The following is a 15,468-nucleotide window of genomic DNA, read 5'->3' as shown; positions in this document are numbered from 1 at the left end:
AGACTAAGAAAGTCTAACAGACCAAAGGAAACAGGGAAAACATAACAACTAAATGCAATGCAACCTCCAGGATGGGATCCTGAAACAGGAAAAGAATTAATAGAAAAACTGATGAAGTCCAAATAAAGTCTTGAGTTTAGTTAGTAATAATGTGCCAATGTTGGTTTCTTAGTTCTGACAACTGTACCGTAGTAATGTAAGATGATAACCGTAGGGGAAACTGAGTGAGACTATACGGAAGCTCCCTGGACTATCTTTGCAACTTTTTTTTTACAAATCTGGAGTTATTCCAAAATAAACATTTTAGTTAAAAACACATTAAAAGATTATTGTTAATGCAGGAAAGGAGACAACAGCAACTGAGGATAGAGCTTTGTGCCCAGCTTCCTAGAACAATGGAAATGAATTCACACAGTACTACGTATATGTTTTACAAGTACAAATACATTTTCTAAAGATGTGAAACTGCATCAGCGAGCTGAACGAGAAAGAATTGGAGCGTTTGGTATCGCGTCTGATGATGTGACTGGGCTGTTTTGACTCCTGATGTGGAAATAGAGACAGTCCTTTTTCCATTGTACACCTGACGGTCCATGAGTGTCCATGATGAGTATGTGGCTAGCAGTTCCTTCCCCTTTAGCACCCTTTTTCCCTTATAAGAGAGACTGGGAAGTAGTGCCTTCCTTTGACTCTTGCTTCTCGTTTTTGCTGACTCTGTGAGGGCTTCGAAATACAGCGGGTTCTGAGCAGCCTCTGCAGGGAGCTGTTCCCTGCCCGGTGCTGATGAGCATTCGGCACAGAGGAGCTAATCTCCAACTCTGCTCACAGGAGGATATACTACGAAGCTGGGGGAGCTGGCACGAGAGCCAGATCTCTGTGGAGAGTGGAACCCCTTCGGATAAGGTAATGGAGTGTCAGGGGGGCATTCTTTTCAAGGATTTTCTTTTCCAGGACAGTCCATTGTCTTAAATGTTTCATTTGTTCCATATCACCTGGCAAACTCTCAGAAGTTCCTTGGCCAAGAGCTAAATTCTGAAATGTCTGTGACTTTTTTGTTTTTAAAGTGCACGCACACACGCGCACACAGTCTCTCACACACACACACACACACACACACACACACACACACACACGCACACACACGATTTCCAACACCTCCGTTTTGACTCTGAAGCCAGCAAGCTCTGCTGCCTTGAACCAAACCCCCAGCTCCTGCTGCCCTTGCAGTGGCTATGTTATAAAAGGCAAGCGCAGACATGTTCACCGAGAGCCATCAAAGCTGTTCGCCCATTTATTTTCTTAAGTAGATTCTCTGGAACCCAGGTAAGTTTTCCTCCTCCCGGTAGCCTTGTTGGCTCCAGTGCAAAATTAGCTTTAAATGATAGAGGGCTGTAATCGCATGAGGTAGGGAAGACTAAAACATCACTGGAAGTGTAGCTGTGAAGGAAACTGTATTTATCAGAACTCGTCGGAAACAGTTGTACCTGGATGAAGGAATGAGGGGCTGAGACTCTGGATACAGGTACTTGAGTAAAAACATGGCATCTCTAAACATCAGACTCCTGAAGGGGGGGTCCAGTTAAGCTCTGGACCTTTATTTTGCCTGGAGGGGTCACAAGTTAGGTTAGAGCTAAACTGCTCGAGGTGAGAGGAGGGTCAGTGTTGCCATTTTTGGTTTTCCCTCTCTGCCTCTCCCTCTAGCTCTCTGCTCAGTCTCTCCCTGAACACTTGTTCAAAGTAAAATCTCTCTAATCGGGGGGGGGGGGGGGGACGCTATATGCCCCCCGGGGGGTCCTCAAGATAATCCACTGGAGATCAGGAGAAAACATTAGAACTTCTCTCACACATACACATGCAGGTACATTCACATTTTTTTACTGAGAAACTCTGGAGGTGGCTGGTTGAAAGAATCCTGGTTAGCTTGTGGTTGTTAGCTGGCTTGTGGTATTTATATTCTCTTTCAAGCCTGTTGAAATTCTTATAGTGTCATACTCTTTTTTTTTTTCAGGGTATTAGGGCTTGGTTCTTGTTTAATGGACTTTTTAAAAAATCAAAATAAGTATATATGTGTATATATATATATATACACACATATATAGTTCCAGTTATGGTTCTTTGTTTATTTCCCCAGACTCTTAAATATGAACAATTTAAGCCTTTTATCAGTGTTATTTGGATTCTTTAGGGCTCCAAAGAATTAGCTCGAGAGGAGGGTCATTTTAAAAGCTGATACGTGTATTCCTGAAACGTTTTGTTCTAACTGAAAGGATAAATTAGATACAGATAAATTACAGATGCATAATTCCTACCCTAACACTTAACATGACTTTTGTTGAATGCCAGCCTTTTGATGCAGGACCATGGAACTTTGTACCTCTTACTCTCCTTTACTCACTTCTCCCACCTCCCCAACCTGCCTTCTCTCACAACTGCCAGTCTACTCTCTGTATCTATGAAATTTATGTTGTTTTCTTTGTTTGCTCATTTGTTTTGTTTTTCAGATTCCACAGATGAGTGAAATCATATGGTATTTGTCTTACCCAGTCTGATTTATTTCACTTAGGATGATACCCTCAAGGTCCATCCATGTTGTTGCAAATGGCACAATTTCATCCTTTTTTATGGCTGACTAGTATTCCACTGTGTATGTGTATACGGCACATTTTCTTTATTGATGGACAGTTAGGTTACTTCCATATCTTGGCTATTGTAAATAATGCTGCAGTGAACATAGGGGTGTGTATCTCTTTTCAAATTAGTGGTGGTAGTAAAATGCTTGAATTAAGGTGGCACATTTGGAAATGCTTTACTTTCCCAGAAATAAGTTTCTCCAAAAAGGCAAGCTTCCCTTTTTTTTTTTTTTCTTTTTCCTTTTTTTGTGGTTTTGGCATCAAGACACTTCAGTGGAGTGAAGGAAAAATTGGAAGCTTGGGACTTCCAGTTACATTAAACCACTGACCTGCCCCCAGGACCATGTTCCTTGTTGGTGATCTTAAGAGAGTTCATTAGAGAACACCATGCTGAGTTGTAGGCAGGCATGCAATCCTAGAGCAAGCCAGGAGTCGGGATGAACCCCAGAAGGCCTGTGTGAAAAAGCACAGGGTAAATATTGAAAAGGACTGATTTTTGTGTAAATGCAATTTCTTGTCTGTTTCATCTGCCCAGTTGGAGTGGCAGTAACATCAGATGGGGCCAGGCTTTCCGACTTCGGCATCTCACCACAGGCCATTACCTGGCCTTGACAGAGGACCAAGGCCTTATACTGCAAGACCGGGGAAAATCAGACACCAAGTCCACAGCCTTCTCTTTCCGAGCATCAAAGGTGAGGTGGACTTCGACCTCGTTCTCAAAGTGAAAGCTCTGAAACCTCCAGGCAGAACGGTGACTGAAAAATAAAGTAGGCTGGGACAAAATGGAGTTGGAAATTAGACCTATGATAAACACTTTGTTCTCTTATCTTTTGAATTGAGTTCATAGAGGAATGCTTACCTGGGTTGAAGGTTGAAGTCTTAGGAGGGAAAAACTTTAAAGGAAAGTAGAAAGCCCTAGAAAACAAAAATGTTCACAGGAAGGGACAGTGTCGCTCAGAGGCTAATGGAAAATACTGTTGTTGTTAAATATGTTCTGAATTGTTTTTAATACTTTTAAGTCATATGCTTCACTCCCCATAAAGCAGGGTAACACGGAGGCATAAGTTTCAGCGCTACATTTAGCTAAGTCAAGGAAGTGATTTCTTTCAGAAAGATGCAGAGAAGGTGTAATTCTGGACACGACATCGTCTTGCAGTTATTTATATTATACAGAGTTACTAGTTCCTCTTCCCAGGTCGTCTGTTCTCTCCAGATCTCTTAGCTCTGGCCTGTCCATCTCCAGCCTTCTTTAAGAGTGAATTCTGTGGTCACCATGTTAACCCCAAACATGTAGCTTTGCCACTTGGTGTGTGGAGAGACAGATATTTTTTGAAGCCTCTGTCTTTAACGGTCAGCCAGGTTTTGACTCCGCGTAACTCAGAGCTGGATCTAGTTGGATGGTCGGAATTGCACACGGAGCTAGCTTCTGACAGACAGTTCGGTGCTCTGTTACTTTATGATTGTTCTGGAAAGATTAGCCAAGCATGAGAAGGGCTCTGCCCAACATACGCATAGTTGTCAGGGAGCCTGCACCTCCTAAGAGGACAGCTCAGCATCTCCGTCGGGAACTTCATCGCTAGCTTCATTCTTCTTTGCTCTTTTCCAGAAATAGATGTTGATTCGTGTTCTCAACACGATTTCAGTAAAGGCTTATTGACGATTCCGTTCATGTAGGACTCGGTGTCAAGCTGACAGCTGCATTCCTGCGGGACATCTCTGCTTCATAATGAATCAGAGAGGCCGGTCTTTCAGCACTGTCTTCCTTGAAGCAAGGAGTCACACTCCTTTTTTCCCTCCTTTTGTGGTCCTGAAGTATTTTTAGGCAGAGAATCTCTGGCACAGAGATTTTTCTCCCCTAGTTGCCCTGTATCAGAGTTAGGCTTTTCCTACACCCATGGTTCAAACCTTAAGAAATGAGAGCTTCCTGCCATCAGTTCCATTCAAGCATCTCCTTCTGTCTGCTTCTCTTCCAATGGCACGTTAGCTCCTTGACTTCATTCTGGTTTTCGGAGCTCATCTCCTTCATGTTACCCTCGCTTTTGTTTTTTTTTTTAAGATTCTCAACACAAGAAGGATTTTAGATTCAAGTTTATGACCATGGAATAAAACATTCTGGCCTCCAGGAAGTGTGTTAGGACATTGCAACTGGCTAAAAGGAGCAGTGAAACAAAGCAACAGAAAAGTCCTCGAGACAACTTGGACATGAAGTGGGCGGGGAGAGCAGGTGTGGGAGGGTCGGGAGGGGTGGAAAGTAAGAAGTGACTCATCATAGCTGGTGACCATGTAAATACCTTTCTAAGATGCCAGCTTGGCTTGTCCCTTATTTGAGCGTTCTACCCCAGTCTCCTCAGCCCTGGGATGAACCCTGACACTGAGGTCTTTACCACTGCAGAAGGAGCCTTCTCTTGTGACAGCAGAAGAATCAGGTGGCCTTCCAGGCAGCTGGCGGGATCCTGCTCCAAGGGGACTCTTGCATTCCGTTCCTTTCTTGGCCTATCCTCGTGGAGTATAGCTCAGCCCTGTGTTGTGGCCTCTGCGGGAAGCCAAACAAGCTCAGAGTACCCCGGAGAGTCCTCATAACATTCCTTCTACTCGGCACCACTGCCAGCCTGTGAGCACATTTTACCCTCCAAAAGCTCATTCCTCATCTCCGCAAGTCCCCCAGTTTCCATGCACAGGGAGGCCAGCAGCTGATGGCTGAAAGGCATCATGGTACCAGGGGGCTGCCAGCATAGCAGAGCTGGATGAAAAGTCACCCGTGAGTCACATTGTCCTGTGCACTTGGCAATGTGGTTGCATTTCATTGGCGTCACAATGTTGGAGGTTTAAATAACTCTCAGTGCAGCAGTGTTCAGTCCAGCTACCTTCATTTTAACTTGAAAGGAACTGACATTAAAGTGACCTAGTCTCCGTGTCAGGCCAACATAAGGCTTCATCCCCCAGGAGATCGGAGCTTCCTTGGGACATTGTGTGGACAGGGCATTGGGCATCTTAACTGTGAAGCTGCACAGGAAGGAAGAACATGGAGTTCTGCCGTCCACGATCCAAAGAGCTCCTGGGGAAGAACTCTAGAGATGCCTTGATTTCTCTGGGCCTCCAGACTCCTCCTTAGTACATGTACTTTTACCTTACTTGGTGCAGGCTCTCTTCCTTAATACACTCTCCACTGTGCTTCCCCTCACTGGGGAATAGTGTTCCCCAGCAGACAGATTTGTGGCTCTGAATTTCAACAGTGGGAAGGCTCTGCGTTGTCTTGCCAGCTCTCACCTGTACCAGATGTTAGGTGATGGAGCAGACGGCAGACAGGGGTCTGAAATAGCGTGTCAGGATCTGGGTGGTGGCACAGGGTTTGGGAGGACTCAGTGGGAAGGTTGAGACAGGGAGATAGTGTGTCCTTTGTGCCTCAGTGAATGGGGTTGAGTGGGGCTATTCATCTGATCTTCTCTATATGCTGGAGAATCTGGAGAACAGGAGAAGAGACTCCTGGAAGGAGCACTATTTAGGCTTCTACGTTCTGGAAGGACGCTGGGCTCTGAGTCACCGGCAGTGATGGGCTTCCCGCCCCACGTTTCCTGTCAGGCTGCACGAGCCCGTGACAGCTATGACTGCACGACCCGGGGCCCTAGGTCGGCCGCAGGTGTGTGTTCATATCCTCAGCAAACTGTCCTTACGAGGAAGATGGCAGGTGCCCCTGCGAATCTTGTACCCGCACGACAGGACAAGACGGAACCTTGCTGGGTTGGGGGTCAAGTCCGAGCATCGGCCGCAGTCATTGACCTGGCCTGGCTCAGATGGAATCAAACTGTGGTCTCTGAGCAAACTATGTGAATGAGCAGAATGGGGTCTCGGTCAGAGCTTGCATTCCTCTCCCTCAGCGGGGGATCCAAATCAAACTGGAGGCCTGGGAAGTACTGAGGGCTCTGAATCACAGCATCGCACCTATTCCCTTAATCTGGAAGGGGTAGCGCGTAAGGTAGAACATGGCTTCCAAGTCGCCTAGATCTGGCCTTGACTCTCATCTACCCTCTGTGGAACCTTGAACACAATTCTTAATCTAGTTGCAGCTCATTTGAAGTCTGTCATAAAAGATGCTGTAAGGGCCGACCCCTGCCTGCCCTTCCATGGTATCACTGGCCACCAGCTCACGCTTGTCTTGAGCTCTAGCATACGAAGTACGTATCGTCTTTGAACATGTTATCTTTTCTCATCGCTAAACCTGTACCCTTTTAACCCTCCACGTACCGTCATCAGCGAACTCCTCCGCATCTTTCAGACAAATGTCAAGTACCCCTCATAGGAAGAAGGCCCTTCCCCTTCCCTCCATCAGGGCCCTGTTCACGATTCCGTTACAGTCACCACTCACTCAACGGGGAGCTCCTGGATCACATGCCCCCAGCCTTTTCTGTACCTCTGCACCCCACACAGTGTGTAGCATGTAGTAAGTTTGAGCATTGCTTGCTGAAGGGATACGTAAATGTGGTCATAGGTTCATACAGAGTGAAACCCATTCCATTTTAACCTCCATCCTCTTCATAGATCTTCTCATCATTGTGTAATCATTTTCGATCATAACACAACCCCTATAAACACTTAAGGAGAGACATTCATTCATTTGAACATCGAAGTCAAATTTCTGTGAACTTGATCTCACATCATTTTCCCGTGGTCTTGACATTGCAAGGCCATGCCCCAAGGATTGTCGGGTAATGCGATTTAATATTTACTCTGGCACAGCAAGACCGTCTATTTAGATGTCATGTCTCCACGTCAGTGTATAACACCCAGTTCCTTTCGGGGAAGGGTGAATTACTAATATTAAAGCAAGCCTTATTATATGAAGCCGTTTATTTTATGGCTACTTTTAATGACTCTACCATAAGTTTTGAATGATTGAGATCGTCTCACATTTTGCCTCCTTTGTTACATAAAGGCAGACAGCTATCACTGTTCTCAGTTGGAGGAAATTTTTCCTCAGTGTGTAAAAACATCCAATTCAATTCAGTCAACATGTATCACATATCTACTGTATGTTAAGATCTGTGTTCTTGGCCAAACGTGACTTCCCCTTTAAAAACTGCCCACTGCTCTCTCTGCTATGAGTGGAAAGCATCCCTGTAGACGGGATCCTCTTGAGCATTTTAACCTCAGCAGCCCCGCCCGAAACAAGAGGGCAGCGGGGCTCGCAGCATCCCTCTGTGAAATCGCAAGCACTGAAGTAGTGCTGTTTGCGCCTGTCCCCTTGCCGGCTCTGTCCATTTCCTCACCAAGTTCTCAGTTGGGGGAAGAGAGGGTATGAAGGAAAGGAGGGAAGGGGAAAGAAGAAAACATGGACCTTGAGATTCAATCATCCCAAGACAGCACCACCTCCTGCAGTTTCATTTTAAATGGAATCTACAAAGCATTTTTAAAATTTAACTCGACAGTTTCCCAAGACTTGGTTGTTCAAAGTGGACCAGATAGAGAGGCCGTCAAGGAGAACCCTGGGCTTTGAAGTGGAGGAAACCTGGCTTTGAATCCTGGCTCCACCATATGCTGTTCAGTCTTCCTGTCTCTTTTTGTAAAACACAAGAGTGAAGAAGTATGTCCCGAAGGATTGTTATGCAGATTAAATGGACCAGGAAGATGACCAAAGAGAGTGTTTCCTTATCCATGAAATGGCAGGAGTGCGGCCTACCTGAAGGTGATCATGTAGGGAGGGATTGATGAGAAAGACGGAGGAAAGAGCCCAGCACAGTGACCCCTGCTCACGAAATGCACCTTCCCTAACGAGCCGGACAGGCCTGCTCCCCTAGCGTGCTGGAAATGGCAGAGGATCTGTCATTGGCTTCCCACCCAGCAGAGGCTCTGCAGCCAGCCCTGGGGCCAGCCAGGCTCCTTGCAGTATCCTGCAGTGTGCAGTTTTTTTAAGGCCATTCTAAGACCTCCCATTCGAGATCAGAAATGCAGAAGGGGACTATATTGGTGGAGAAGTGAACCTAAAGGTGATTTCTCAAGGTTTCTCCTGCGACATTTACGAAGGAATGGTCTCACCAGCACTTTACTGATGGCTGACCCCAGCATCCATGAAGGGGGCCCATCTTCCCACATCTCCTTTTCCTCTGAATCTTTTTTGATTGTTTCCTGTCTTTTGGAAAGGTACTCTTTTGTCCTCTGTGAATGTAGATGGCTTCAATATGTCAAATGCAGCAAATTTCACTCTAATAATAAACACGAATTAGGACCTACTCTGTGCCAGGTATCGTGCTAGATTTCTAATACCATAGCTAAAACTCGTCCATCTCTGTGCCTTTGTTTCTTTTCAATCCGTCATTCACATTGCCACTGGAACAATTGTTCTAAGATGCAACCCTTGTGTTATCCCTCACTTAAAATTCTCAACGGATTCCCATTACCTATGCTAGCTTTTTCCAAGAGGTGTTCCAAACAATAATTCTATGGAAAAAAAATTTTTTTAAGTAAAATGCTATGTTAAACAGAGTTGAATAGGTTGTTTTGTTTCTTTTTGCTATTCTCATAAGAGTCCATTTTATACTATCCTAGTGTTCCCTTTGACTCCTGGAAGAAGATACTGTCCAAAGTCCTCTTTTCCCACAGAAAGTCTGTGAACAGTGTGAGTTTGAGAAACGTGCACCTATAGGATAAAGTCAGAGTCCTTGTTGTTCAGGTCCCTTTCTGGACTTCACCACCCCCTTGCCACACTATACCCATCTTATTAGAATGTCCACCCCTTCCGCATTCCCCGTCTCTCCTCTTTCTCCTAGCCAAGCTCACATAAAGTGGCAACTGGTATAAAATCATCACGAGCTCCCCAGGCAGAGTGAGTTGTTCTCTCTTCCGAATTCCAGTTGCACCTTGAATATAAACCATATCACCTTGTTGTCATGAGTGGTTTGTATGTATGACTCCTGAAGTTTATACTTCAGAACCCAGAGCCATTTTTTTCACAAAATGATAACATATATTTTCCACTTCTTCTTTATAACAGCATTCAAACACATAAACATTAATACAATCAATACTTAACTGTACTGATAGTTACCATTCAAGAAATTATGTTCAAATGATAAATGGGCTTTGGAATTACACTTGTCTTTGGATTCTCTTCCATTGCTTACTAGCTACAGGGCTTTGAGCAAATTACTCCAACTCTGCAAGCCTCAGTTTTATCATCTATAAAGTAAGAGAAATAAAAACAGCAGGGCCATTGAAAGGTTTAGATAAAATGTTTTTAAAGTGTCATGTCTAATACACATCACCGTGTAGGTCTTTGGTAAATTCACATGTTGGTGTTGCCATTGTAAAGCACTTGGCAAAATACTTCACTCAAAGTGGGCACTAAACGAATAGTAGTTCCAGTTCCCTTTCGTGTCCTTCTAGAAATTTTAAATCAATCTGGAGAGCAGCAGCTTATCGTCTAAACTAAATACATACTTATGTGACAATTATGATGTGGTCACAACCATTTCCTTATAAACTCTCAGTGGAGACAAGGGGTAATGATTATTATTACCCTTCAACACATTATTAGGCCAAGTAACCTGTTCCTTCTCGGAATCCACTCATGATCTAACGTAGGGGAGGTTGATGCAGATAAACAGATAACTTGATGCCCACAGACCAATAAAACAAAAACAAATTATTTGCAACCTAGGCAGAGCATTGTGCGAAATGTAAAGACAAACAAATCTCAGTCTTGCCCTTGGAGACGGGACAGGAAGTGTACCAGCGAAGGATTCATATTGCAGAAGATGGTAAAGAGTCTTGAGAGAGTGGAAGGGAGGTGCCATGAGATCAGAGAAAATGCACAGGTGGATCTGCAAAAGGCTTGATGGATAAGATGAAAAGATACAGAGATGAAGTAGGGGCATTCCAAGCAGGAAGTGTAATGTCAGTAAAGGCCCTGAGGGAGGGAACACTTGACATGACACAGAGACGTAGTCCAGTTTGGTTAAAGCATGTGGTATACGAGAACTTTAGAAGTGAGAATTGTGTTCTGTGGGAATTGGGGAGTTATTGAAAGGGAGTGACTGAAATAGCCCCATCGTATAGGAAGGTTCCATTTCTAGCAGTAGAGTAAATACATCTGGGGCCATGTTCAAGTGAAGACAGAGAGGGGAGCATTAGTTCATGGCTTAAGTCAAAAGGAGCTCACCCACCTGTGGTCAGCCAAATCCAGCTTCTCTATCTCGGGATGCTCTCACTTCTTTAAGCTGTGTCATCGTTGTTTAGTAGAGTTGGCTTTAGTGTCGGTTTGTCTGTATGTTTTAGTTTTTGTTGTTACTGCTTCTGTCTTTCTTTTGAATTACAAGCGGCCCCTGTAGTGCCAGCCATAGAACTTTGGGAGTTGATGCCATTTTTTAAAAGCAAAGACACCATCGTCTGTAAGCAGTAATGATCCATTTATTTCAGAGACTCTAAAAAAACAAACCCTAGTATTTATTTTATTTTTGGCAAAGTCATGTTTAAATCAATGAAAAGTGATAAAACAAGTGAAATGACCATAGTCACTGATCATTGGGGAATATGTGCTATTTTAACTATGAGCTCTTGGTAACCAGTGTAATTATTCATATTTAACAGCTGTAGCGTGTAATATTTTTATTTTGCTGCATTGCCTATGGTTAGAGAGCAGGCTAGAGATGAAAACTTTGCTGTATTTTAAATCCACCTACTGGCTTGAGTGTCTATAGAACTCTGGATATTTTTGAAATGAAAATCAAATATCCATTGTTTTATAGAATAAATGCATTTTTGACCACTTGCCTATTAAGAATCCTAAAGTACCAAATTCTATTTTCCCACTGACTTTTGTTATAAAATCAGAAATAAGTTCCTTTGGAAATGTTCATTTTGAGAAATAAGTCATATTTAACAATCCAGCCGGTGTTTCAACATATATTTAAAATAAGAATGTTCCTGCAATATATTAACATTGCTCAAAATGATCCTTAAATGTGTGCAAAATAACTAATTTTGCTTTTATGAAGATTTCAAGGAAAGAAATAGGAGCTGAAATGAAAAATTATATATATATATTTGAAGGAAAAAAATTACTCAGCTATATATATTTGTTCTTTCAATTTATGTTTATTAAGTAATTGATAATTCTCTGTATTAGGAATCCAAAATTAATTGTCATCTGGCCCATGCCCTTCATTCTCTTATAACCTGGCATAAGGAAAGTATCATTTAAACAAGCACGTTTACATTGTGATGTGCTAAGTACTCAATAGAGGGATGAGACTGTGCTGGGGAAGTACAGCAGGAGAGACTAACTCTGCCTTCACAGAGAAGGTGGCACCTGAGCAGGGTATTAAAGGGTGAGTAGGAGTTTGGGGCCATCGGAAGAGCACAGTCTCTGGAGTTGGACTTCCTGGTTTAAATCTTGGCTCTTTCACTACTTCTTAAATGACCTTGGACAAATTACTTGTTTCTCTGTACCTTCATTTTCTCCTCCGTAAAACTGGGATAATATTTGTAGCTACATCCGAGGCCGTTATGAAGAGTTAGTGTATGTAAGGAACTTAGGGCACTGCCTTACACGTGAGAAGAGCTTAGTGCACGAGCTCCTGTTGTTCCATCATTAAGAATAAGAGTAAAGTTGGCACAGCGGAGGGAACAGGGTGCTACATTTTTATTCTGTAAAAATGCAAAATGCCACCTAGCTGATGGCTTCTACAAATGAGCAATTTAACACAAGATGTAGAGAAGAAATGGAAATAGGGTAGAACCATACAGAGGCCCTGATTGATGAGAAGGGGACAGAGTTACCAGTCCACTTCCTGAGTCACTCTGTGACAGGCACCTCAGGTTATCACCAAGTGGACACCTGGTGCACAAGCAACTCCTTTTTCCGTACTAGACAGTAAGTTTCGTGAAACTGTGGCAATTGAAGGATGAAACCCATTGACTAATACACAACTGAGGAGGCCATAAAAAACTAATACAACAATTACTGCATGGGACTAGCTTCCGACCTTCTCCAAGAGTCTGTTTCCTCTGCTGATTTCTGTTAAAGATACTTATATGATTTTTTTTTTAGTTATTTCTGAGATATACATTGTAAAGTAATAACTAGAATTATGACTTATAACATTATACCAGAACATATAAGATTATTAGAAATTTCATGTAATGTGTGAAACATTTATATTAACATATTTCCGTACAAATAACCCAAAGAAAGTTTAGTATTAGTTGTTTGTTTGATTGCTTGCTTTTTTATACTGCAGGTTCTTTTTCGTCATCAATTTTATACACATCAGTGTATACATGTCAGTCCCACTCACCCAATTCAGCACACCACCATCCCCACCCCACCGTGGTTTTCCCCCCTTGGTGTCCATACGTTTGTTCTCTACATATGTGTCTCAGCTTCTCCCCTGCAAACTGGTTCATCTGTACCATTTTTCTAGGTTCCACATACATGCATTAATATACGATATTTGTTTTACTCTTTCTGACTTACTTCACTATGTATGACAGTCTCTAGGTCCATCCACGTCTCAACAAATGACTCGGTTTCGTTCCTTTTTATGGCTGAGTAATATTCCATTGTATATATGTACCATATCTTCTATATCCATTTGCCTGTCAATGGGCATTTAGGTTGCTTCCATGACTTGGCTATTGTAAATAGTGCAGCAATGAACATTGGGGTGCATGTGTCTTTTTGAATTATGGTTTTCTCTTGGTATATGCCCAGTAGTGGGATTGCTGGATCATATGGTAATTCTACATTTAGTTTTTTAAGGAACCTCCATACTGTTCTCCAGAGTGGCTGTATCAATTTACATTCCCACCAACAGTGCAAGAGGGTTCCCTTTTCTCCACACCCTCTCCAGCATTTGTTGTTTGTAGATTTTCTGATGATGCCCACTCTAACTGGTGTGAGGTGATACCTCATTGTACTTTTGATTTGCATTTCTCTAATAATCAGTGATGTTGAGCAGCTTTTCATGTGCTTCTTGGCCATCTGTACATCTTCTTTGGACAAATGTCTACTTAGGTTTTCTGCCCATTTTTGGATTGGGTTATTTGTTTCTTTAATATTGAGCTGCATGAGCTGTTTATATATTTTGGAGATTAATCCTTTATCCGTTTATTCGTTTGCAAATATTTTCTCCCATTCTGAGGGTTCTCTTTTCATCTTGTTTATGGTTTCCTTTGCTGTGCAAAAGCTTTGAAGTTTCACTTGGTGTCATTTGTTTATTTTTGTTTTTATTTCCATTACTCTAGGAGATGGATCAAAAAAGAACTTGCTGTGATTTATGTCAAAGAGTGTTCTTCCTATGTTTTCCTCTAAGAGTTTTGTAGTGTCTGGTCTTACATTTAGGTCTCTAATCCATTTTGAATTTATTTTTGTATATGGTGTTTGGGAGTGTTCTAGTTTCATTCTTTTACATGTAGCTGTCCAGTTTTCCCAGCACCACTTACTGAAGAGACTGTCTTTTCTCCATTGTATATCTTTGCCTCCTTTCTCATAGATTGGTTGACCGTCGGTGCCTGGGTTTATCTCTGGGCTTTCTATCTTGTTCCATTGATCTATGTTTCTGTTTTTGTGCCAGTACCATATTGTCTTGATTACTGTAGCTTTGTAGTATAGTCTGAAGTCAGGGAGACTGATTCCTCCAGCTCCATTTTTTTCCCTCAAGACTTCTTTGGCTATTCGGGGTCTTTTGTGTCTCCATACAAATTTTAAGATGATTTGTTCTAGTTCCGTAAAAAATGACATTGGTAATTTGATACGGATTGCATTGAATCTGTAGATTGCTTTGGGTAGTATAGTCATTTTCACAATATTGATTCTTCCAATCTAAGAACATGGTATATCTCTCCATCTGTTGGTATCATCTTTAATTTCTTTCATGAGTGTCTTAGAGTTTTGTGCATACAGGTCTTTTGTCTCCCTAGGTAGGTTTATTCCTCGGTATTTTATTCTTTTTGTTGCAATGGTAAATGGGAGTGTTTCCTTAATTTCTCCTTCAGATTTTTCATGATTAGTGTATAGGAATGCCAGAGATTTCTGTGCATTAATTTTGTATCATGCAACTTTACCAAATTCGTTGATTAGCTCTAGTAGTTTTCTGGTGGCATTTTTTGGATTCTCTATGTATAGTATCACGTCATCTGCAACCAGTGACAGTTTTGCTTCTTCTTTTCCCATTTGTATTCCTTTTATTTCTTTTTCTTCTCTGATTGCCATGGCTAGGACTTCCAAAACTATGTTGAATAATAGTGGTGAGAGTGGACACCCTTATCTCATTCCTGATCTTAGAGGAAATACTTTCAGTTTTTAACCATTGAAAATAATGTTTGCTGTGGGTTTGTCGTACATGGCCTTTATTACGTTGAGGTAGGTTCCCTCTCTGCCCACTTTCTGCAGAGTTTTTATCATAAATGAGTGTTGAATTTTGTCAAAAGCTTTTTCTGCATCTATTGAGATGATCATATGGCTTTTATACTTCAGTTTGTTAATATGGTGTATCACATTGATGGATTTGCGTATATTGAAGAATCCATCCATCCCTGGGATAAATCCTACTTGATCGTGGTGTATGATCCTTTTAATGTGTTGTTGGATTCTGTTTGCTAGTATTTTGTTGAGGAATTTTGCATCTATATTCATCAGTGATATTGGTCTGTAATTTTCTTTTTTTTTAGTATCTTTGTCTGGTTTTGGTATCAGGGTGATGTTGGCCCCATAGAATGAGTTTGGGAGTGTTGCTTCCTCTGCAAATTTTTGGAAGAGTTTGAGAAGGATGGGTGTTAGCTCTTCCCTAAATGTTTGGTAGAATTCACCTGTGAAGCCATCTTGTCCTGGACTTTCGTTTGTTGG

At 42.2% G+C, this 15,468-nt stretch overlaps 1 protein-coding gene across 2 annotated transcripts in view; it reads left to right on the top strand.

Annotated features, from left to right (window-relative positions):
* Positions 1 to 15,468, top strand: part of RYR3 (ryanodine receptor 3) — a 557,080-nt gene that overhangs the window by 261,705 nt on the left and 279,907 nt on the right. For both annotated transcript variants that reach the window (XM_027083790.1, XM_027083789.1), the window contains exons 9-10: positions 829 to 903; positions 3,166 to 3,322. In XM_027083790.1, the coding sequence (XP_026939591.1) occupies positions 829 to 903; positions 3,166 to 3,322 (232 nt within the window). The remainder of the gene's footprint in view (positions 1 to 828; positions 904 to 3,165; positions 3,323 to 15,468) is intronic.

Source organism: Aethalodelphis obliquidens, unplaced genomic scaffold (genome assembly GCF_003676395.1).
Source record: "Aethalodelphis obliquidens isolate GAN/ISIS:26980383/991018 unplaced genomic scaffold, ASM367639v1 scaffold51, whole genome shotgun sequence".
Classification (NCBI taxonomy): domain Eukaryota; kingdom Metazoa; phylum Chordata; class Mammalia; order Artiodactyla; family Delphinidae; genus Aethalodelphis; species Aethalodelphis obliquidens.
The sequence above is the reverse complement of the archived record's forward strand: the minus strand, read 5'-3'. Positions and strand labels throughout refer to the sequence as shown.